Consider the following 25,911-nt stretch of genomic DNA (forward strand, 5'->3'; position numbering starts at 1 on the left):
AAAAGTGCTCTGATTGATTGTAGCTTTAACCAGTAGCAGAGGCATTTCGGGTTAGGCCCGCCCTCCGGGACATGGGGTTATAAGGCAAGTTGGTCAGACCAGCTCTTGCAAAGGTTTGAAGTCGTCTGGCTAAGGCCAGCTGCTCCCCTCAAAATAAATAATGACAGCAGTATACATGATCATAATCATTGTCATGCATGGCTTCATGGTATGAGTTGAAATGAAAACAAAAATGGCAAATAATATTTCACCATAGATGGTAACCAAAACGTCAGTTTACGTCAGTTTAAGTCTGCAAATATCACATTCCTTTGGGAGACAGCTCTATCACTCGGCTATTACAGAATCGGTCATTACTGGCTAATTGCATGGGTACCATGGTAATGCACCAATAATTAACTGAAGCCGCAATCTTAATGAAATCTTGTTCTGGATGAGGTTGTCAGAATTAACAAGTCTTAGCTAATCATTCCATGGTATTACTGTCAAATCCATTGCCATATTGACAGAAGTTGGTTTGAACAACAAACATGATAGGTGTGGCATAATGCAGAGCACATATGCCCACTATCAAGTCAAAACCTATGGGCAGTCAGAGGGCAATGTGAAAATGCCATCATTTAATAAAGCAGCCTCTGATGCCATTTTAAAATACTGCATCAAGAGAAATTCATTTAAAATAAGATTTGGCAGATGTGCAAGGACAGAGAGAGAGAAAGAAAGGCAACTAAGACATAAAGCTTTAGATGGATTTGAGACCTGATGAAAGAGGAAGATAGTGAACCAGCAGCCTGCTAATTAGCTATGATGTACGCTTTATTAACCTTTAATGGGATGCCTTTTGATGGCAGTGGAGGATGTTTGTATCAGGGGCATACCTAAAATGATGTGTATATGACGTATTGTATTGTGAACTTTTAGTGCAGGGCTATTCAATTCGAATTTCATTTCGGCCACATTTTGAAACCCATAACTGAAGTCAGGACGCTCATTTTCAGCCATCACTAACGCTGTAATGACACTTCAAATCAGCAGTCTACAAACATTTTTTAAACCTGTTCCTCTTACCTACAACTTAACCACATTGAATGTTCAGTCTACAACGCAACCAAGATATTCTCCAGAAATCCACGTAGTCCATGTAGTGAACTGTAGTCTCAAAACTGCAGTGTATATTGCTAGAGCTGGGGGGCACATCTGGGCCACCTGCAGACTGCGTCTGGGCCGCATGTGGCCCTCGCGCCACCAATTGAATAAGCACGACTACTCTATTGTGACTTGTGGTTGGCATACTTTCTGACTTACTTCCTGAGCAACCAGATGTTGTGACCTTTGAGACATGTAAGGTTTAAGGCTTTCTTAGTCTACTTTTCAATCTGATTAAAGTGGATTTACGGTATGTTGCCAATAGCACTAGACCTAGTGGACGCAGAATACATCTCAAAGAGCCACAATAATTGTCAGCACTGAAAAGGAAAAAAAAACGCCTTGACTTGCCAGAGTCTCTCTCTCTCTCTCTCTCTCTCTCTCTCTCTCTCTCTCTCTCTCTCTCTCTCTCTCTCTCTCTCTCTCTCTCTCTCCCTCTCTCTCTCTCTTTCTCTCTCTCTCTCTCTCTCTCTCTCTCTCTCTCTCTCTCTCTCTTAATATTGACTGCTGGCTGGAATCCTAGATGGCAGCATTGCACTCTTTTCCGTCATCTGTTCTGATCAAGTATAGTATGCGGTCTACTTTTCAATGAGTGGAATGTTAAGCTGCGCTCATGTGCTGCTGGCTCTGAATAAAGCTGTCTCTACTAAATACGTGGTGTGCAAGTACAGTAGCTAGAAAAACTATTTCAACCCTTTGGAATTACTTGGATTTCGGCAAGAATTGGGCATAAAATGTGCTCTGATCTTTATCTAAGTCACAGCAATAGGTAACCACATTCTTCTGTAACCAATGCTGCACAAAAATACGTTTTCATTTTTCTATTGAGCACAACATGTAAACCTTCATAAACATTTTGATTTTTTTAGTTGGACCCATTGATCAAACTACATTAGCAGAATTCAAATATTTTCATTGGTCACACATTGTTCATCATGGGAACACATAGCAACGTCAAAACCACACAACAAGGTTGCTGCCGACATACAGTAGAGGATAACTTGGGCACATTGTTTGATCCACTCACCATTTGTCTGTGTACAGTACACGTCCCAGGCTACATTGTCTAAATATTAGGACAATGAGCCTGCAAGACTAGCCGAAGCATTTGATGGTTATTAGGGGCCATGGTACTTGGTCATCATCACCTGCTGTATCTCAACATCCTGAAACACAATGTCAGGCCTGTTTGGAAAAGTACAAAACACATCTTCATGCTGCTGAATCACTTTGCCATTCCATGTAGGCTATGTGTGATTGTTCATGCATAGCCACATTATTTCGGAAGAGTATTTCAACAACAGCGGCAATGCGATACACAGCAGAGTCATGAAGTGCTGTGCATGTATGCAAACACGCACGCACGCACAAACACAATTGAGAAATTATAGAAATTACCACTGGACAAACGGTAGAATTTGGCTTGTGTGCAGCACTAAAAGGGACCTGTGATTGAGATTGTGTTGTGTTTGATGACTTCATCAGTTATCGTGTCCTTTTCAGAAACAGCTGTAAAACCAAGACATGTGATCTTACGCTTTTCATTTACTGTAAACAGTGAGACATCATCAGCCTCGGAATTCCCATCATGCTGCCTTGCGCACTTGTTTTCATCTTCTCGTCAGCCTAGAAACTATGCCCAAAATGTTCTCGAGTTTTGGATCCAATCACAGAATGGAGTGAGGGCAAGACATGTTTTCTTCGACAAACAAAAGCTTATATTGTTTATGGATCCACCATGGTGACGCCACAAGCAAAAAAACATTCTTTCCATCAAACCATAGTTTAGACAGTGTGCTAAATTGCTTAGATTGAAAGTTTATTATTAAAAGAACAGCAGCATTTGGTTTTTATTCGCTATGTGCTGCAGGTTGATGATAGACATCCGTAGTGGCCGCCTTACAATCATAACAATCGTAGATCACACCTTCCACCTATGGAAAAATGCACGGTTCACAGATTAAGGTCCAGGTCAAACTCCTTCCTTCTTTCCATTCCTTTGGCCTTCTTCAGCCTTGTGGCACAAAGTTTGACGGCATTGATGATCAAAAAGTTTTTATTCAATTTCTTTCAAAAAATACAATTGGTTGTGTCCAGCTGGTTGGCAGTGGAGAAACAGGTTGACAGTAGGGTTGATTCATTGTTTTCTCCACGGAGGTGGAGCGACATAGAGGCAAAAGGACGTTAGGACCATCATTTGACTTGCACCCTAGATCTCACTTGTGATTTAGTGTGTTAAGACACAGTGTTAGGCTATTTGCTGTTACCAGAATGGCAATGGCCAAGTCGTAGTGCATTACTAAAGGCCCTGTGTAATGTCATAGTTCTGTAGTAGTACACATTACATTATGACGCTTTTATGCAAAGTAGTTAAAGCTCGGGCCAGATGGAATCGCAACGAGGGCTGTGTTGTAACCAAGTATGAAAGTTATTGCGACTATACAGCATGTTTCCTGTGACAATATCAGATCCTTATGGCAAAGACAGGCTTGCTGAAAACCATGACGAACTAATTCAGAATACACATTTCTTAATGTGTAGTTGTTGAAAAGAAAGTATTCGCTAATGGCTGTGAAGTTCATACTCTTATCATACAAATGACCTGTCACGCAGGGCACATGTCTGTGGTGATGCAGAAACAATCCCTGAAGCTTGTGATTCAGAACAAAGTTATTTGTAGACCTATCGTATCAAATTTCCTGACAATCTGATTAATGTCGAGGTTACCCCTCCTGACGTTTGTTTTATGCACTGATAGTGATAGTACAGTTGGCAGTATAGGGTATTGGTTACAGTCCCTGGAGCAGAATGGAGTTAGGCGAGTTAGGAAGAGTTTCTTCATTTCATCCTAAAAGCCCCTTTTCATCATAATCCAACCCTATCTTTGAAAATGGTTCACAGTAAAATGTTAACCATAACCATGTGTTAACCATATTATGTACCTTGCTTGATTGTTGCTTAATTAGAAAAAAAGTGTGGTCTAATGCATGTGATCTAATGCATTTTGTGCCATGAAAATGGTAGTGAGAAGTGTGTACACCCTTGCATCTTCAGAGAATGTACAGATAGTCACAAGGCTTTAGAAGTGTCTATAGAGGACTGTAGTCACTGTATATAAACATAATGGATTTATTTTCTGATGATCACTATTCGAATATCTTTAGCAAATAAGTTTTTTCCTGGAAGGTCCAGACTGATAGGTTCTGAATTTCACCTAATTTTATCTGCAACTTTATTTTTTAAGGGTTTAAGGAGTTTTGCCATCTACCTGAAGTCTAATTAACGTCTACATATGTGCATCAAGCTTGAATTGGAAGCAAGAGTTTTTGTCCATTTGGCCAGCATGGGAAATGGGAGGAAGACAAATGGAAAAGGAAGGGAGACATTTAACACTCTGACTGTGCTTTTCTGGGTGGGGGGTTCGGCGGTATTTGCCTGTATGAGGCGTGTGGTTTATCAGGGCTGGGGTGGGGGTGTTATCCATTATGTTTTCAAAACAGGATTACTCAGAAGACTCTTTTGACTATTTCCCCCTGATATAACACTTATGTCACATGAAGGAAATATCACCAGCTACATTATACAGCAATGTTCCTACAGTATGTTATTAATTATCGGCTACATCTACATCTACCTTCAGATCCCATCCTAGGATTTTTGACTGCGCCAGTACCCAGGAAAAAAGCAAGCATGGTCTGTAGGGAGATAGGCATTGTCTCTGTAGGTTTGACCACAGTGAATCTCATTCACACCTTGACCATGTGACGGAAGAGCCACAGTCACACCAGACATTCTAAGAGTAATTTAACTCTTATGCAGTCTCTCTGGTCATGCTTTTCAAGGCTCTTGTACGCTTCTGCGCACATGGCTACACAGTAAATTCTGCAGTGCTCATTTAACACTTAGAGAGTTGATTTGACATTATTTGCACTTAAATGAACTAGAAGTGTTGAATTAACACCGCAACATTTACTGTGTACACAGGTCTCACGTATACTGTTGTCCTGTATATGGTCTTGCTCTGTTCAGATCAGTTTAGAGCTGCGGTTTATTTTGAATATCCAATGTAAAGAAAGAAACATGTACAGTCTTCAGATGTACCATGTATTGTGGCAGTTTTCAGCAGTAGTTTGTTGTGGCAACATGTAGAATCAATCAAATGGTATTTTATAGTATTTTGGAAAATTTAGAATCACCACCCCAAATTTCTAAGCGATCCCTGTTGCCACCATGTTCCATGTTTTGTCATGTATTAGGCAAACCAGAGCTCCCACTGCCACACACACGCATGCATGCACACACGCACGCGCGCGCACACACGTGCACACACACACACACACACACACACACACACACACACACACACACACACACACACACACACACACACACACACACACACACACACACACACACACACACACACAAACCGGAGTGACATGCCATGCATAGCCCTCTCAGAGATACTCATGGTGTGTGAGTGAGAGATAAGCACAGGCTCTTAGCATGAAGTGTGTGTGTTTGTCGTCAGGATGTCGTTTATCTGTCAGTTGAGGTGTGTTATGACGCTCGAGATGGCCAAATGCACCCAATAACATCCATCGTCAATCACAAAACTGGCCTAGAAATCATTTCAAGTGTGCAGCCCTCTGACAATGCATTTGCTGAAAAGTGTTGTTCCAAGAATGTACCAGTGTAGCAGTGACAAGATCTTTCAAGAATTATATGCATGTCAAACATGCTGTCATTTTCACAACTCCATTGGAAATTTGGCATAACAAACCCTCAATGGCATGCTGTAAAATGTGTGCTGAAACAGATAGTAGGCCTATCCCACAAACACACACTATTCTCCCTCTTCATAATGAATCTGGTGCATTTCTCTTTGTCTTTGGAAAAACTGTATGAAGTGACAATCAAATCAGCTTTTCCTTGTTTCCTCCAGTGGATTGCCGCTGTGTAGAAGAGACATTGTAGAAAACTTGGTGGAAGCATCTGCGGCCACTGTATGACCGCACCAACATTTTTTTACATCAATATTACATGGAATCGCCAAGCATGATACAAATATAAGTCGCTACGCTGATATGATCCAGTTATATGCATATAGTACCACTGCTACTGTGAAATGATTCAATAAATCTAGCAAAGCCTAGTATTACCTGTTTTCCTAGATCTGTTTACCGCAGAATGTCAAATCAGAACAGGAGCTAAGCAGATGGAAGTTGTCCTTATAGTCACAGAGGTCAACAACAATCTTCTCTCCTACCTACTCTGTTGGAACAAGGCACAATGAATAGAGGGCGGAGCCCACACATAGGCTACTGTGTAAGTACGGTGTCTTACTGGTGCAATACAAACACCATAGCAAATTCAAAAGTCACAACACGCCAAAAAATGCCTCAACACAACAAAAAAGGTGCAGTGCAACTAAAAAGGTCACAACAGCAGCTACTCGACGAGATGTTTGAAACACAGATCTAATTGACTAAATTACTCACTTGCAACTTTTTTGTAGTCTTGCAGCTTTTTTTGTTGGGTTTCCCGTTTTTGTTGTAGTTCTGTGAGATTTCTAGTTGCATCACAGATTTTCTTTTGTGTGTTGCAACTTTTTTGTTGTGTTGTGGCTTTTGCATGCATTTGCTGTGGCATTTATATTTGGCCACCGTACATCAGCCCAGCTAGTCACAACACGGGATTTTAATAGCCTAAAGGAGCCTGTGCATAATGAGGGTTTTTTCACCAGACTGTCACTAGGGGACATTATGTCCTCCTGAACTGAATAGGAAATCTATATTTGACAACTCGTTTATGCATTGCTGCTTAGCATGCTCCAGTCATGCGTGGGGCAGCAGTAAGGCATGGGTGGACACGGACCTGATGTGACGTGGTAGCCTAGTGCCCACACACGACCTGACACCTAGCTCCCCACCTACCGACTACTCAGGCATGGTGCTGGTGACATCCTTCTCGCTCATGAATAGGCATGAAAAACACTGATTGCTCCATGGAATTAATGCATCGATATTTCCCCGCGTGCGTGCATACGTGCGTGCGTGTGTGCGTGCGTTCTGGGGGGCCTTTCCCTGGGCCCAGGACAACTGACCACTTTGCCTGACTACCAGTTCTTACGTATATGATATGTAGATTGTAATGCAAAAACAGTAATAACAACAACATGTATATACTGTAGCACAGTATCACAATACAGTTGACTCAAAGTGCTTTCAAATACACAGACACATTCCCACATCAGCTTTGGAGACTGCCGCACGGCACCAATTGTCCAGAGTTCACTTGAGAAAGGTACATACATTATGTGTGTTGTACTTATTACCTACATTTGAGTACTTTATAGAAGTGTAACACCAGTGTTATTGCATCCACAAATAGGATTAACTATAGGTGTGTCTAGTCCTGTTCAAAATCCCCCCCACAGCCAATGCTAGTTTGCTTCTTTGCCATTCATTTCAATGGGACACCGACCACCACGATTTGCACGTGTTTTCGCCACCTCAGGTAAAAATCGATTCCGTCTCACACAGCTTCGCTCTGGTCTGAAATAAGCCTAAAGGGCAGATTCAACTGTATCGCACGCTATATCGTCACGTGGCCACGAATCGCAGATCAATAATCTATAACGTTCGTCGTGCCGTCACCATAAAGCCCCGTTTTTCGTGGTTGGGTCACACTTCCTCGGCCAATGCATTTGAATGGGCTGTCCGACTCGTGGTTGATTTACGATTGATGGCCCAATTCCGACAGAAAATAGGAAGATTATTAGTGAAGGGATAGCATGTATGCCCCATCACACTGTGAATTAGGCTAAAACAAATTAAGTTGGACAGTGTGTTTTCCAATGCAATGTTCGCTTCTCTACACTCCGCTTCTTCCTCACATTTTCCTGGAAGCTTGACAGGTCCATCAATCGTAAATCAACCATGAGTCGGACAGCCCATTCAAATGCATTGGCCCAACCACGAAAAACGGGGCTTTATCGTGATGGCACCACTACCGTTCGATAGGGCTTGCAGATTAGATTTCAGCAACTGCGCGCGTCAAAAGTCGCTTTGGAGTGGTCACGAACCAACTTTGCCTTCATGAATCTGCGCTCGAGGTCTCATTGCGAGCCATATTTGAAATAGCGCGATTACCTTCACTACATTGCAAGCACTGCACTGCAGCCATTATTATGCAATGTTGCTTTCTAGCTCAGTTAGCTAAGTATTTTCACACAAACTGCAAAGGCAATGTACTGGTATCATTATTTGACATACCCAGTCTGTTTTCACGTGCAGAAAATGCAAGCATGGAAACAGTTGACTCTGCCAATGTGTGTTTACATTCGGTGGAGGAACAGGCTACGGTAGTAAAACTGCAGGCATTGTGCCACGAGTGTTCAACTGATGCATTGTTTGTTACTGAGCTTGTAGCTTTGTGTATTTACTTACACAAATGTACACACAAGGCATTAATATAATTTGTAACAGAATACAGCTTTGCTCTCGCAAACTACCAGCATTGCGCTGCCACAAGAACAAGGAAGTAGCGAGACAACCAATCACTGTGCCTTTTTGTCTGCGTCCTCCGCAACATGCGCACATGTACACATGATGGACAGACGGACGCAGAGGCTATGCGTCCGAAGCATGAATCAGGCTTAAGCCTCCCAAAAATAAAAAAGGCAAATAAGCATTACCCCCTCTCAGCTGTGTCTCATGCCCAGATGTGTCTGATAATTTCCAGCCCAAAGAATGCTCAAAAACCGCAGGAAGGTACTAACTGAACCAAATTGTATGGATTTCTATGGCTAGGAATCTACAGGAAGACCCGCCAAATGCCCGCTTTTGACAGTTTTTAACCATTATTAGACGACCAGCCTTAACAGCTTAATTGGGTGGGAAACCGCCCAATCTGGCAACAGTGTCAACGCTCCCTGGGGGGGCTGTGGAGCCCCAGCTGAGAAACACTAGTCTATCATGACCTAATGTCTGTTTGGGTTTAAAATGTCATGTTGAATGTATCTAACACTGAGGGTATTAAAGTGTTTTAAGAACATCTGTCATAACAGCTGCGCATCAGGATGAGGACTAAATACTAAGAGTACACTAAATGACAGCAAAATATTTAATCTCAGTAAAATCATGTTTATTCCACAGAACTGGTAAATAATCCGAAAGCATGATGGGCTACTTTCTATCTAGGCCTACCTAAAACTAATCAAGCTAGTATAATAGGATGATGCCAGTAATATCACTGACATATCCAGAACTTCTTAGCACCCATTTCACCTCTTGTGGTGCAGTTACAGGTCTGTGTGAAACAAACTACTTAAGTTGCTGGAATTAAAAAAAAAAAAGTCCTGCAGTTGTTTGAAATCTCATTCAAGTTCAAGTGGCACAAAGCAAGACCATATATTCTCTCTCTCAGCAAAATAGTCTGATGCCTCGTTCAGACCATGAGCGAACTACGCTGCCTAGTAGCGGAGGTAGCAGAAGAAGTTTTGCCTTGAATTTGCTGTATTCGCTCTGGACGCGGCATTGGCAAGTTTGATTTAGCTAATCACATAACGGCTCTGGCTTGACAGCCTGGGACATTCGTTGATATGAACATTCCAATTGTTCAATTTTCGTCCAAATAGCTCAATACCATATGATTAGCTGACTTTTTAATCGCTAAAATTCGCTCTGGTCACTCAGGAAGCTTCGCCCCTGGCGAATTCGCGATGGTCACGCACCCTCCATAGAGAAATAATGACTTCCGTCGCTCTTTTTGCGTTGGTCGCTCCTGGTCTGAACAGCTTATCACACAACGGCTCTCTGTCTTGACAGCCCGGGACATTCGTAGATATGAACGTTCCAATTGGTTTTCGGCGAACTTCGTCATAGCAATTCGCTTAAGATTAGCTTGAGTTTAATCGTCAAAATTCGCTCTGGTCGCTTCGCTCTTGGCCAATTTGCTCTGGTAGCTTTATTCGCCTTCCCTCCATAGAGAAATAATGACTTCCGCCGCTCAGGTCGTGTAGTTCGCGCTTGGTGTACACGGGGCTTAAGAAAGCTGATCTTGTTGGGCTCAGGGCACTCTTGGTTTCAGGGCACTCAAGGACAATCTCAGCGCTGTCCCTACTGTATGTCATCCCTGTTTTGCTTTGGCTGTGTTTTGTATGGTGGTGCGTTTGAAATACAGACCTTTTGGGCAGTGTGGGGCCTTGAGTTGTTTGGAATTAAGTTTTTCAAATGGCCACTGGGCCATGGACAGAGCTTCGTTGCAAAAATGCGTACATCCATTTTGCAACATTTTGGGAAATTGACATTTTTGTGTCTGAACAGTCATTTCCGACAACAGAATGCAAAACTCGAAAAATGGTGCTTACTTCATTTCGCTATTGCTCAGTCATTGCCAACAACACTGCATTATGCTGCCACCACTTTATGCACCATTAGGATGATATTGTCCAGTTGTTGAGGAAGGGTTGGTTTCCTCCAGACTCAACACATACACCAATATTTAATCTTTTTTACATTGTTAGCTCAGCGGATTTTACTTTCCTTACAAGTGTTTCCAATACATTCCTTAGTAATTGTTATTTTTCTCTGATGATGATGATGATGATGATGATGACTTGCCCCACATGAAAACCTATGGTTAGTGACATGTTGAAGTTGCAATGAAGTTACTCTCAATCTTCATAACTTGGACTTTCTCTTGTCTACTGGGTCTAGGACACATTGTGGTTGTGCCAAAAAACTTTAGGCCCATTTGTGAGGGAAAACACTAATTACAGCAGTATTTTGTATAGCCTGTCTGCCTCTGGCCTGGCATTGCTACATGCAAATTTCAAACTCAATTCACATTTCTCTGCACGCTATGCCTGGGTCTAGTCTGCTTCAGGCCTGTGATTACTCATGTTGACAGATATGACCAGGGAATGCGGGAGGGACCTGGAAAAGTGTTGCCTTTTTTCACATTACAAATGAGAAGACTCCTAAAAAATGTAATGCAGAGCAAGGCTACAAAAAGGTCACAAATTCAAAGTGAAGATGATCATTGCACTCACTGCATTGTGTAAACTTAACCCATGTAAGGTGTTTGTGGAGGGTCAGAAAATGAACCAAGAAAAGTCAATCTCAATGTCGAAGAATAACTATTGATACATTAAAAAAATGAAAACTGGTCACGTGACTGAGAAGATGGCGTGCTGAACGCTCCTGCACGCCGCTCTCCCCGAAAACCAAATATATACAACTTAATGGACACTTTTTAAATAATTTGAGTTCGAAATTCGTGGATATTAAAGTTCAAGCTTCAGATCTAGCTGTATGTCGACTCGGGAAACAAGATCTACATCGAAAACTAACCAGCGGCGAGCTGCAATCAGTGAGGTCATGGCGCACGAAGAGACACCTGCATGGGCGCAACACCTTTTGACCGAGTTCACAAACTTTAGAACTTCTTTTGATACTAAAATGACTGAAGTAACCAACTCGGTGAAAGATCTGAAAAAAGAAACACGCACCATGAACAACAGAATTTCGGAAATAGAGACTAGAACGGGATCTCTGGAAGATGAATTAAATGCCAGCAATGAAAGAGTGAAGAGCCTGACTAAAGACTTGGGCGACCTACAAAGGAAAGTAGACAACATGACTGCGGAATATCGCAAGAAAAACCTGATCTTCATGGGCCTGCCTGAAGGCCTCGAGAAAACACCTGGCGAGCTGGATAACATCTTGCGGTACGTTTTGGACCTCAAGGAAGGCGAAGCAACCCCCGAAATTGAGACACAGCGGAGGGCCCTGAAACCAAAACCCAAACCCGACAAACCACCTCAGCCATATATCGTACGCATCCTGAGATGGGACGACAGGCAGAGGATTCTACAAGCGGCATCCAAGAAGCAGTCCTTATCGTGGCAAGACGAACCTTTTCGGATACAGCAAGATCTAACGGCGGACCAGAACAAAAAACGGGCGCAATATGACAACATCAAGAAGGCGCTCCGAAAGGATAAGTCGGTGCGCTATGGTATACTCTACCCAACCAATTTCATTGTTACTATTGGAAATGAGACGATGGTATACAAAAACGCAAAGGAGGCTGCTGAAGAATTGAAAAAGAAACTTCCTGAACTCTTCGAGAACACGCCAGAGGACTAAGTGACCATTAGATCATCCACCTGCACCAGCACCAGTAAGCCCAAACTCTTCTTGACTTGTTTATCCTGATCTCCAATGGAGAGAGGGATGTGAGGATGTGTTTAACAAGAACCCCAATAAGAGCTGGGCTATATGGGCTACGGCCTACATTTGTCGAACTGCTGTACAACGAGCACGTCCGAGGGCTGGTGCTCTAAGGTTATAATAACTTTGGGGATTGAGTGGCGTCGGCTGTGATACAGCGATGTCCACTTGTCACGCTCACGGTCTGGTGATGGAGCTTGTATCCATTGCCTTTTTTCTTTTTGTTTTTTACCCCTTGGTAATGTTATGTATTTGTATTCTGTGGTGTCTATTTTTGTGTTTTCCTTATGTATTCCAACCCCCTTATGTAGCTGCAGTTGGAACAACTCCCAGTTACGCTTATTATGAGTTCTAACGGTGTTCAATTAATTACTTGGAACGTAAATGGCATCTCTAACAAAACAAAAAGATGTGGTATCTTGTCTCATTTAAAATCTCTGTCTTGTGACCTGGCGATGATTCAGGAGACCCATACATCAGTAACGGAATCTGCCAAGCTGAGACAGGGATGGGTTGGCCAAGTGTATTCGGCACCTGGTAATGGTGCTTCTAGAGGTGTGGCCACTTTGATCTCAAAGAGAATACAATTCCAACTGATAAAGCAGATATTTGATAAAGATGGAAGATTTTTAATCCTTTTTTGTTTGTTGCAACATGTTAAATGTGCATTGGTAAATATATATGCCCCTAACACTGGACAAAATACTTTCTTGTCTAAACTTAATATATTGCTTGCCGAATTTTCGGATTATCCCATTATCGTGGGTGGAGATATGAACCTAGTGAGTAATGCTTTGGTGGACAGATCAGGACGCCCACTTCCTGTGGACGGAACACTGTCCAGTGCCCTGAAAGAACTACAAGAATCGTTTGCATTAGTAGATGTCTGGCGCACAGTTAACCCCGACATGCGTCAATATACCTTTTATTCCTCTGCGCATCTTTCATACTCAAGGATCGATTATGTTTTATTCTCCCAAATCTTGGTTGGTAATGTAATTGAAAGTGAGATCCACCCCATCATCTTATCTGATCACGCCCCCCTGTCTGTGCGATTTGTGCCAAACGTGACGCACAACAAAACTAAACAGTGGAGATTTAACAACTCCCTGCTAAACGACAATGATTTTGTATCTATGATAGAGGACCGAACACAAGAATTTTTCAGTTTTAATTTGACACCGGATATACCTATTCAGACGGTCTGGGAGGCGTACAAAGCAACATGTAGGGGTTGGATCATAGGCCACGCATCGGCCAAGAAAAAAGAGAAAATCGTCAAAAAACAAATCATAGTTAATAAGCTCAAAGAGATGGAATTACAACACATGGAAGACCCCACTAATATCCACATTAAGAAAGCTGTTGATGTCATTAGGACAGAACTTAAAGCCATCTTGCATGAGGAGAATTCATATGCACTGTTCCAGTTGCGTCGTAAAGATTATGAATTTGGTGATAAATGTGGAAAAATGCTAGCCCTTAGATTAAAACAACAAGAATCCCGTCAGACTCCAGTATTTACGATGCAGATGGAAAATTGTGTAGTGATCCACTTAAGATTAACGAAGCATTTACTGACTACTTCAGTGTCTTATATAAATCAGAAAGCTGTGGCGCAGAGGATGAGATGGATGACTTCTTAAAAGATATTGAACTCCCATCAATCTCAGCGCATGAAAAAGTTCTGCTGGACACTTCGATCTCTGAGAATGAAATCCAGCAGGCTATTAAATTACTATCTACTGGGAAAAGTTGTGGTGAGGATGGTTTTAGTAGTGAATATTTCAAATGTTTCCAAGGAGTTTTAATACCCATTTTGAAAATGCTGTTCTCAGATATTGTCTCAAAACAATCCATGCCGTTTTCAATGCGCCAGGCATCTATATCTCTCATCCCTAAACCAGGGAAGGACCACCTGCAAATGGGAAATTATAGACCATTGAGTATCTTAAATACTGACTATAAAATATTTGGTAAAGTACTGGCACTGAGAATTGAAAAGGTCATCCCATCCCTGATCCATGTTGACCAAACTGGGTTTATAAAAGGTCGTTACGCAGGTAACAATATGCGGAGGTTGTTCCAGGTCATGCACTCTGCAGAGACCTCACAACAACCAGCAATTGCCGTGTCATTAGACGCAATGAAAGCCTACGACTACTTGGGGTGGAAATATCTATTTTATGTATTGCCTAAATATGGATTTGGTCCAATGATTATGAACTGGATAAGAGCATTATATTTTAAACCAACCGCCACAGTGAAAACGAATGGTATTAAATCCAAACTTTTTGAGCTCCATCGGTCAACCCGGCAGGGCTGCACCGTGAGCCCCCTTATTTTTATCCTGGCATTGGAACCATTAGCGTGCGCCATACGCGCCCAGAAGGACATATGTGGCATAACCATTGGCAACCACGAGTTTAAAGCCAATCTATTTGCGGATGACATTCTACTAACACTAACTAATCCACGACAATCAATCCCACAAGTATTAAAAATCATAGACGACTTTGGTAAATTGTCTGGATATAAAGTTAACTATTCTAAAAGTGAATCCATTCCTCTTAACAATTATACTTTTCAGTCGCACCTTGGCTCCGCCCCCTTTAGCTGGAAACCAGGAGGAATGAAATACTTGGGAATCAAGATACAGGCCCCTATTGATAAAGTGGTTGAACTAAATACCTCAGAGATACTAAAGTCTATGAGGGATGACACCAAAAGATGGACTGTGTTACCTATGTCTCTCTGGGCCAGAGCTGAAATTATTAAAATGAATCTCTTACCAAGATTGACTTTTATAATCTCGTCCATCCCACTTAAATTCCCCACAAGCTGGTTTAAGGAGGTAAATAAAATACTGCATGGATTCCTATGGAACTATAAAAAACCGAGGATTAGCCAGAAAAAACTAAATGAACCACGGTCTAGGGGTAAAATAGCATTACCTGACATCTACCAGTACTATATTGCATTTAATTCACGTTATCCTCTGCAATGGGGCTATAATACTGAGAGAAAAATTGGAAGCTGGGACTGGCTGGAAGAAAAGATAATCTCAGAACATTGTAAAGAGTTGACATTAAGTAAACTATGGTATAACCCAAAGACGCGACTAAATAACCCAATACTCAAATTCTCATGCGAAATTGTGTCAATAATACAAAAAGGCTTGTCTTTTACTGGATATTCACTGCCATCCTGCCCACTGTGGCGAAACTTCTTGTTTGAAGCGGGCGGGGTAACACTTAAAGATAACCAATGGCAGCAACATGGTGTAAACCAGGTGGGGCAAGTAATACAGAATGGGAAAATAGTGGCTTTTAATGACTTGAAAGCAGAATTTGGGTTGAATGATGTACATTTTCTAACTTATAATAGATTTTATTCCATATTTAAATCATTGATGTCAAAGGGTATACAGCTGGGAACACACAATGACCTGGAGAACAAGCTAATTACAGCCATAAAAGGAAAAGGCACTGTGTCAAAGATTTATAAACTACTGTCTTCAGCGAAACCATGTGTGAATTTACCAGTAAAAGGTCAATGGGAACGTGAAATGGGATTGCCCATCTCCGAGTCACAATGGAATGCAGCGCTTAGAAATAGCACAACTAGTTCAAAATGTGTCAGATACAAATTGATCCAGTTAAAAACAATCCATAGAGCTTACATTACCCCAGAAACATTGAATAAAATGGACCCTTCTGTGTCCAATAAGTGCTGGCATGGTTGTGGCTCGGTAGGGACATTGACTCACATGTTGTGGAATTGTCCTGCTGTTAAGCAATTTTGGCAGGACATCATTAACAAGTTGAATTCTGTATTTAATATATGTATTACCCCTTGCCCAATTGCATGCTTGCTTGGAAATGAAATAGAGGGAGTGCAAGCAAGGAAAATACAACATGTACTCTGTCTAGCGTTTCTGGTAGCAAAGCGGACAATCCTCATGAATTGGAAAGTACGCAAGAACAGCTGCTTCAACATGGACCAATGGCAAAACGAATTTATGGATACCCTAGCCATGGAACAGGCTGCCCTATCTTTAAAGCCAACAGAGAGGCCTGGTGGCACACAGGGACCCTTGGACTTTATAAGAACACAAATCTGAACTGAACTCTGAACACTGCAGCCCTCCCCCCCCTCCTTTTGTTTTGTGTATGTGAAGGTATGTGTATATGTTTGTGGTGTATGATTGTGAGAAAAAGTAATATAAATTTCAATATCAAAAAAAAAAAAAAAAAACTGAAAACTGGTCAAACAGACCAGAACACCTTACAAGGGTTAAAATGAAAATGAGAGAGTGAGGTCACGTACATCATTAGACATGCACACAAGATGTCAAACGTCAAGTTCTGTGAAGCTGCTTTGGTAATATATGGCCATTTTTGGGAAGAGGTTCACTTAAAATAGTACGTGTCATCCTCCTGTTCCCCAAACTCTACCAAGGCGTAAGTTTTATCTAATGCATGAACTGGACCAGACCGAGCTGGAGGGAACCCTTAAGTGTGAGATCTGACCCATCTTGTCCATTTCTGCTAAATATGACGGCTTCAAAGGGAGGTATCCCTCTGATGTTGGGAACGGCATTTGAACTCTTCTAGATAAGGCAGAATAAATCTAAAACCTATTCGGTTAGTCAAGCCCTGCTTTTCTAGGGATGAATGAGGTATAGACATGAGGAATCTTTACAACATCTTTCAGGCGCCAGTGAGCCTGATGGATTATGCTATTCTACCAAGAAAGTAATCTCATCGTTACAGACACTCTCTCAATCACAGATTTTGTACGCACATACGCGTTTTGTCTGTTTTACGTACATACACAAATACACACACACACACACACACACACACACACACACACACACACACACACACACACACACACACACACACACACACACACACACACACACACACACACACACACACACAAACACACACAAACACACACCAAAGAAGTCCCAGGCCCAGGGAGAAGTGTGTCACAGGGGTGGGCAGAATTGGGTCCTCATAATATTGTACTCTATGTATTGGGTGGGGAGCCCTTTTAGATGACTTTGTCTTGGGCCCAGCCACAGCTGTCAGTGGCCCTACACACACACACACACACACACACACACACACACACACACACACACACACACACACACACACACACACACACACTAATCCAGTCAGAAAGGGAAGATTATAAACTCATTAATTCTGCTCTGTCACTCCTCTGATGTGATTAGGGCGTGTTCGCTCAGGGTGTTACAGACGGCTGCAGAGCTGTCATTTCCGGCTGACATGGTTGACATCTGAGATCTTGACCGCAGTTTGGCTGTGATCACAGAAGTGAGGGTCAGGACATGTGGGCTATATAACTTGATCTGTTCTCACATAAAGTAGCCCCTGCTGTATATTGTCTCCCTTTGAGGAGTACCATCACAAATATGTGATTAGAATTTTGCCATTTGTTCTCATTGGGATGTTCTAAGGACTTTGCGAGATTTTTAACTCAGACTTCTATGGGAGCTGTCGAGTGTTCAAGTAAAATTCTAGAAGAACTAGGGGAAAATCCTTACTCCTCAAAGGGTTAACGTTATTTTGATTAAAAGAAAGTATGAAGGGAGCACTGCTGCCCAGTTGTAACCCATCTTAACCCACCAGTGGTACACCAGCAAGACAGTGCCCATGTGCTGTTTTCTTGGAGCGAAATTACTCCTTTGCCACTGTATCTGTAATACCTCTGTAAATACTTTATTATTTTACGTTGTCTCACATCACTGACACAGCTAGAAATTATAGCTGGTCCCAGAAACACAAGATTATTATTGTTAGGTATTCATTTTATATGTGGAGTGCATCACAGAATGCTGTCAACATGTATAATTTCAAAACGCAGTAAGTCGAAAATGGTGGAAATTGAGTTTTGACCGGAAATGGGCTTTACAATACCTCCTTTGTCTTGTGTCTGGTCCATCTTTGTCCCGTTTCAGAAAAATGCAGATGTTACTTCGCTTTTTTGTTTTAAGAGGTTACGTCGTAAAAGCCTAAAACGCAGTAAATCACGTGAGTTACTGCACTTATCCATTGAAACAGTGCTTTGGGAGTAGACAGTAATAACACAACAGAACGCAGTATAAAGTCATGAGAATGTTGTTTTTTTCACCTGTGCATAAATTTCCAACATAAAAAAGTATTATATCAAAGTGTCATCACCACTTTACCTCCAACACAGTTGCCTGGCCAGAAAGGAAACTTTAAAGCCTTTACCAGCCTTAAAGCCTTACCAGTAAGATGAGTTCTGAAATTGTAGGGCAGTACTTACTGAAGCAAATTGGATTTTAACATAGGGGTATTCTCACGTTTGTAGGTATACATTTCAAGACATGTGATGGCTACATTTTGAATTATTTTCTGTGAACAATAAATTGAAGCAGTTATGTTGTACACTGGCAACTTCTCATTGTGTCAAAGTTCACTGTTCAGTTAATGATAAAGTCAATTAAATGTTCGGATGCAGTGCGCCTGATAGATGGGTGGACATCGACCCAACCCAACCCACAAGTATCTTGTGTTTTTCTTCATGACAATTAAGCATATGATACTCATTAACTGAGCATGTGTAGCAGGAAAGGCCTGCTCCCCCATAGTATGACCTCATTTCACATCATCTCTTATTTTAGGTGGCTATGGTGCAAGATGCCCGTCAGCCTTTCCCAACGGTGGAGGTGCCAGACCACGCCCATTACACCATCGGTGCTGTTGTCCTGGCGGTGGGCATCACTGGAATGGTGGGAAACTTCCTGGTCATGTTCGCCTTCTGCAAGTAAGAGCCAGTCTATTTCTTCCTTATGCTGCAAACCCATGGAAAGTGGAAAAAATGTTGCTCAGAAAGTGACACTTTCCGTCATTCTGATTGGCTCATTGCCATAATATTTGCTGAAGTTCAACTTAAGCTCATCTATACAAAGTCATATACTTCCATTGCATTCAGTATGTGCATGCAGTCAGAAGCTGTGTTCACGCCAGTAGAGAACCGTGCCAACCGTGCACTTTCCCCGCACATGATCTTGATCCAACTTACACATTCACACTGACAATCTGAACATTTGGGAACCACAATAGTGGTTTGTTTTTTGAACCAAAAAGTACTTAATTTTTCTGTGAACCTTGACGACAAGGGAGGTGTCAGCATGTTCCTCCAGGTCACAAGTGTTAAAAAGAACCGCGGTATGAACGTGGTTTTGGAACCGGCACCGCACTCTGACTGGCCTGAAAACAGCTCTTGTGATTAGATCCCGATTGTTCCATTAAAAAAATTAACATGCAGCCTCACACACAGCAAATCTCCGCCTGTATGGTGTTATGTAAATGAAAGCTGTGGGGTTTAATTAGTGCTGATCTAACGAGACACGACTCAGGAAACAGGAAAAAGAATGACTCTCCCGGTCTTTCTCTCACACCTTATCATGCCGCTCTCCAGGAGGAACCTTTGTATGCTCCACACACAGAGACTTGGAGAGAGAGCCAGGAGCCAGTTCTCATCACCAGCAAAACACATAGAAGAGACTTGGAAAGGACAGATGAGAAAAGAGGAATCTGAGAGAGAGAGAGAGAGAGAGAGAGAGAGAGAGAGAGAGAGAGAGAGAGAGAGAGAGAGAGAGAGAGAGAGAGGCAGGTGGTTGAAGAAGCAACAACTGGAGAGATAATATAAGACAGCAAAGGAATGACATAAAGTACAATGACAGAGAGGGAGATGCCAAAGAAATGGAGCTATGATGGTACTGGGATTGGGGGGGGGGGGGGGGCAAATAGTGGCAAAAACTGGTTGTTGTGTCAAAACTGGTTGGTGGATGCGACTGGAGATGTGAAGAACATGCCTTAAGGGCGGAGATTTATCCAATCTCCCAGGTCCATCCAAATCCCTTGCATTGTGGAACTGCCTTGGGCAAAGATTAGATGGATGCTCTTCCCCTTCACACAACCCAAGAGCCCCCTAGAGAAAGGTCACAGCTTCAAATGAGTATACAGTACGGTTGATCTATTGCGTGTCTTATCAAATGGTGTTAGAATACCAGCACACATTTTCCCCTTGTTTTGTACGGCTTTGGGTTTTTTTGCAGGAGCAAAGTCCTGCGAACGCCTTCCAACATGTTCATCATTAATCTGGCCATCACAGACTTCCTGATGTGCATCACTCAGACGCCCACGTTCTTCGTCAACAGCATGCACAAGCGTTGGATCTTTGGAGAGAAAGGTACCTACCCAGAAACTGCAGTGGGAGAAGCTGGGCAATTAACATCCAACACAATGCTGAGATGCACTCCACTTCTGTAGCATTCATTTCAAATGACATGTGATGAGATTCTTGCGCTGATGACCGTGTAATAGAAATTGTATATAACTCACTTAATATACGTAACACAAATTTGCAAATTGTGAACTGTTAGTGAATGTACTGTGAATGTTATTCCACACGTTGTGTTTTAATTCTTTTTAATTAATTTAAAGCACAAGTTATTGGTAACATCCTAACCATTATAATGACAAGAAAAGGGACGTGATGTATCACTGTTTGCCCATGGAGAGTACACATCTGGGGAAGGTGTTAACATCCTTGACGTGGCCACGATAGAATAATTCACTTTCTTCTGACCTTAATTGTTACCGTCATTTTAACTTCAGTGAATGATGCTGCTGGTCATCAAAAATAACTTATAATAATTGAAATGTGTCATAACATCATAACAGTCATGGGCGAGCAGTTAGGGCATCAGACTTGTAGTCCAAAGGTTGTCGGGTCGTCTCCCAGGTTGGTGGGGGGAGTAATAAACCAGTGCTCTCCCCCATCCTCCTCCAGGACTGAGGTACTTGTACTCTGGTATCATCCCGCTGCACTTCTCCCTTTTGGGCACAGTGTTTCCCATACATTGAGGAAACTATGGCGGCCCATAGTTTCCTAAAAAAATTTTTTTTTTTTTTTGTTTTTTTTTTATTATTATTTTTTTTTTTTACGATTTCCGTTTTTGTTAAAAACGATTTGAATTACGATTTCCTTCGCATTTTCCTCCTGGAGTAAATACATCCTATAGAGAAAACCACAAGTGCTTGAAAGACAGAGGGATCAAAAGCCTAATCAAATTGTTGTAGTTAACTTGGGTTTTGGGAGCAATAAAAAAAAAACCTTCAGAGAAGGGACAGTTGGGATGAGTTTACTAACAGTCACAGGCTTTGTTTTACAGTTGTAATGAGTTAGGTGACAGGCCTTCATTGATACGGCAGAGGAGACATCAGGCTGCATATAGAAATGAATGTGTAATGAATGTGAATATAGACATAAATATGTAATATGTTGTTCAGCCCTTTTAATGGGAGGAATTTTGAAAAACTGGCCCTGTGACCAGCACCCCTCATGTAGAATGTGTACGCCTATGTGTGTGTGGGGAAATTGCACAGCCTACCCTCTTAGACCCTTTTTGTGTATGCGTTAACAATTTCACAGTACTCTTAAATTCTTATCTCTGCTCCTATTTTGTTTTATTATTTTTTTCATTACATAGACCCCTGCATGAGGGATGAATGAAACTGTGTTGTAAACAGAAATGATTCACTGTACATTTTAAATATATATATATAAATGACAATGTACTACTAATATCATGGGTAAAATGTTATGTAGCCTAAATGGCTGAAATGTAGGCCTAGGCCTATAGTTTCTCCATGCGCCAATGTCTTACTGTACTCATACTGTACAAACATGTTGTTTTGCCATTTTGCATTTACACTGCGTGAATACAAACCCCCCCCCCCCCCCCCCCCCCCCCCCAAAAAAAGGCCCGCGTGAAAAGACACCCGCCCCCCCCCCCCCCCCCCCCCCCCCCCCCCCCCCCCCCCCCCGGGAAAAAAAATTCCGGCTGCCCCCATAGTTTCCAAAATTTCTGTGGGAAACACTGCGGCACCATTGGGGGCTGCACCCTTGCATGGGTGAGGCATAAATACAATTTCATTGTGTGCAGTGTGCAGTAAACACTTGTGTGCTGTGGAGGGCTGTCTCACAATGATAACCTGAGTTGGAGTTTTCCAGTTGGGCTTTCACTTCACTTTCACTTTAGAATAACATTGCTATTACTACATAGAGTCGTAAGTAAGAGATTAAGACTTGCTCATTACAATTTGGTAACAGAAAAGTTCTCTCTGTCTCTCTCCGACTTAGTCGTTCATGTTACGTGGAATCCTTAAAAGCCTCCCAGGTAGATTATCGAGCATGGCTGCAGACTCGTGGCCTCGTACTTGACCTACAGACAGTCGTGCGCTCATGGCTATATATGGCCGCCTCAGATATTGAGGCCTTCCACTGCCTCTTATCATGAACATGATCTCATTTGCCTGCAGTGCCTCTCTACTGCGCATTAATCCCATGTGTGTTTAAGCTATTTACGTGGATTTCAAATCACAAATAGTTTCGTTGCCTTTTCTGTCATTTTCAATGGGAACTGAATATGACATTAGCAGACATTAATACATACAACTATATACTATACCAATGGGCTTTTTAATTCATGTAAACCTCATTAACAGTGATTTTGTTGTCTGCTGTTTATAACATTGGACGATTTTATGGCACCATTCGTCAAATTGGCATTGCAATGTATGAACACAGACGTTTTCTCTCACGTACACATTCACACAGCCACATGTGCACAGACATCCGCGCTCACACACACACGCACACACACACACACACACACACACACATTGAAATACCGTTCAGACACTCGGCCCTCATTTGCTTGATTGAGTAGAAATCCCTTGAACAAAGCTAAACCTTTATTTCCTCCTAATCCTCTAATGGTCTCTTCACAGAAATCAGACATTCATGGTGGAAGCCTGGCTGTGTTTTGATTCCAGGTCACTTGTTCTCCCCTCGTTCCCCTCTCCTCCCCCCCTCCCCCCCCTCTTTCTCTCTCTCTCGCGGGCTCTCTATCCCTCTCTCCACATGTATTTCCCTGTTCTACACTCTTGTAGGCTTTTAACAATCTTCGATTTAAACTTCGAGTCTCATTCTTTATTCTTCGCCTTTGGTGACGTTCTCAGAGCTCTCCATCTCCCTCGGTTGCATTGTATGGTGGTCTTCATTCTATTTCAGAATTAATCATTTCAATGCCATCCATCATCAGGGAAGGGCTTAATTAATCATTTCTAAATGTGGTAACATCGCAGGGAGGCCAGAATTCCTCCTCAAACATTCCTATCAAAGCTTACCGATGCCACTCCCTCGGTTCACACATGATCCATTATGAAAGCCAAACAGACAAATGAACCCATGTCCTTCAGTCTGTCAACATTTATTTACTTAGTGCTTGTTGGCACTTGTGTCATATTGGTGTTACGCAATCTACATGAGCCCTTAAATATATACAGCGCCGCCCAGCAGCAGCGCGCCCCTTAATTTTATTTACAAAATGTGTAATATCTCCAGAATTAACTGGAAACATGTACAGCTTGTACCACCAGGATCTTTTAATTGGAGGTTTGATGATATTTAAAATAGAAACACATTTTTAAAATAAAAAATAGATTTTGCAATTTCAAAACAAGAAAAAAAAGACAATATGCACCCCTCCTTAACGTTTGGTTGCACAGCCTTAGACAGCCATGACATCCTCCAAACGGTTTTTTGTATTCATCAATGAGCTTCTTGCACTTCTCTGGTGGTATTTCTCCCTACTCCTCCTTTGCAATATGTTCATCCTCTTGAATATGTGCAGGATTATTTCACCTTAGGGCAATCATGGGTAAGCGGTTAGGGTGTCAGACTTGTAGCCCAAAGGTTGCCGGTTCGACTCCCGACTCGCCAGGTTGGTGGGGGGAGTAATTAACCAGTGCTCTGCCCCATCTTCCTCCATTACTTAGGTACCCTGAGTATGGTGCCATCCCACTGCACTGCTCCCTTGGGGCGCCATTAAGGGCTGCCCCCTTGCAAGGGTGAGGCATAAATGCAATTTTGTTGTGTGCAGTGTTCACTTGTGTGCTGCGGAGTGCTGTGTCACAATGACAAAGGGAGTTGGAGTTTCCCAATTGGGCTTTCACTTTCACTTCACTTTCACTAATGACAGATATCACATTCCCCCAAAGACTTTCAACTGGATTTACATCTGGAATCATTAGGATTCAATTTGTGATTCACAACATTTGAGTCAAATAAGGTTTCCACAGTGATATCCAATACCAATGACACCTGAAGCTTCATTTTCTATTTTTTTCCTGTCATCGTTTATTTTTTAATGTTGCTGATTACTTTGCAGCTATCTATAGTAAAAGCGTGGTTGACCTTATTATTTGTTTTCTGAAGATATTTATTCGTTGTCTGAAGATATATGCACTTAACGTCAAGGGTGCCAATATTGCTGGCGGAGCTCCAAGGCATCTTAGCATGAGTAAACATGATGTAATTGATGATGGCATTTTGCTCATGGCAATACCAGAGAGCCTTACCTAATCTGGAAGGTAAAGAGATGCAGTTTATGTTGCCTAGAGAAGCATGAAGGGTGTTCAACACCCTCATACAGCATAAATGCAAGACACCTTGTATGGTGCAACAGGCAATTGTCACATCAAAGCAAAAGCATGTAAGACAGATGAAATCCGTGTTTGATGTTCTCCAGATGAATTTAATCCCATCTAAGGCCATCATTCTGGCTTGTCAGTTTTTCATCAGGCGAAGAAGGCCCACCTGGCAGAGTTGACTCTGAAGCTGGAGGTGGTCTCTTGGTCAGGGGTTCGGGAAAGCCAAATCAAATCATGACTCCTTTCATATTGACAAATGTAATGGAACAACAATATGATAAATGTACTGTGTATTATGTGAAGACATAATTCAAGTGACACCCAAAGTACATTCATATAGCATTGCAGAGATCTCCTTCAGATGTAATATGCTTAACTGAGTAGAATCGGACTGCAGCCATGCCGTACCAGTGACCTCTGTCGGAGGGGGCAATAGTGAGTAACATACCAAATGCTGTCTGATGATGAAGAATGTGCCTTTACTCGCATATCACAAATCACAGAGCATTTACTCACAAATCGCTATATGTTTCATCACATACTACCCCCACATGGACAAATGGACAATGTACAATCTAAAAAGTCACCAGAAATGGAGTTTTCTTTTTCATAATGAGTTTTGATCACATATACAGTATGTGATGGTATTCCTCAAGGGGCTAGAGAACATACAGAGACGAAAATAATGTCACAGTTAGTACACATAATAATGACACCTGCTGGAAGTAAGACATCATATGATACTGTACCCTATAAAATATGAGTGATAAGTCATGATGATTACTTATATAGTTAATTAATTATGCTATACACTGTGTAAAGATACAGCATGGTTTGACTTGAAATCACAAGTTTACCAGCTACCTCAGAATTCAAAGTTAATTTAAATCTTTATTGTAAGTTGTGTAGATCTTTAAAGACAAAACTGCAATTCAAAGCACCATTCTGAGGCA

General features: G+C 41.9%; 1 protein-coding gene across 1 annotated transcript in view; it reads left to right on the forward strand.

The window, feature by feature from the left end:
* The window catches only part of LOC134464778 (melanopsin-A-like), a 45,860-nt gene that overhangs the window by 2,713 nt on the left and 17,236 nt on the right, over positions 1–25,911 (forward strand). The window contains exons 2-3 of the mRNA XM_063218124.1: positions 19,075–19,217; positions 20,515–20,648. Of these exons, the coding sequence (XP_063074194.1) occupies positions 19,075–19,217; positions 20,515–20,648 (277 nt within the window). The remainder of the gene's footprint in view (positions 1–19,074; positions 19,218–20,514; positions 20,649–25,911) is intronic.

The sequence above is a fragment of the Engraulis encrasicolus genome, chromosome 15, assembly GCF_034702125.1.
Source record: "Engraulis encrasicolus isolate BLACKSEA-1 chromosome 15, IST_EnEncr_1.0, whole genome shotgun sequence".
Classification (NCBI taxonomy): domain Eukaryota; kingdom Metazoa; phylum Chordata; class Actinopteri; order Clupeiformes; family Engraulidae; genus Engraulis; species Engraulis encrasicolus.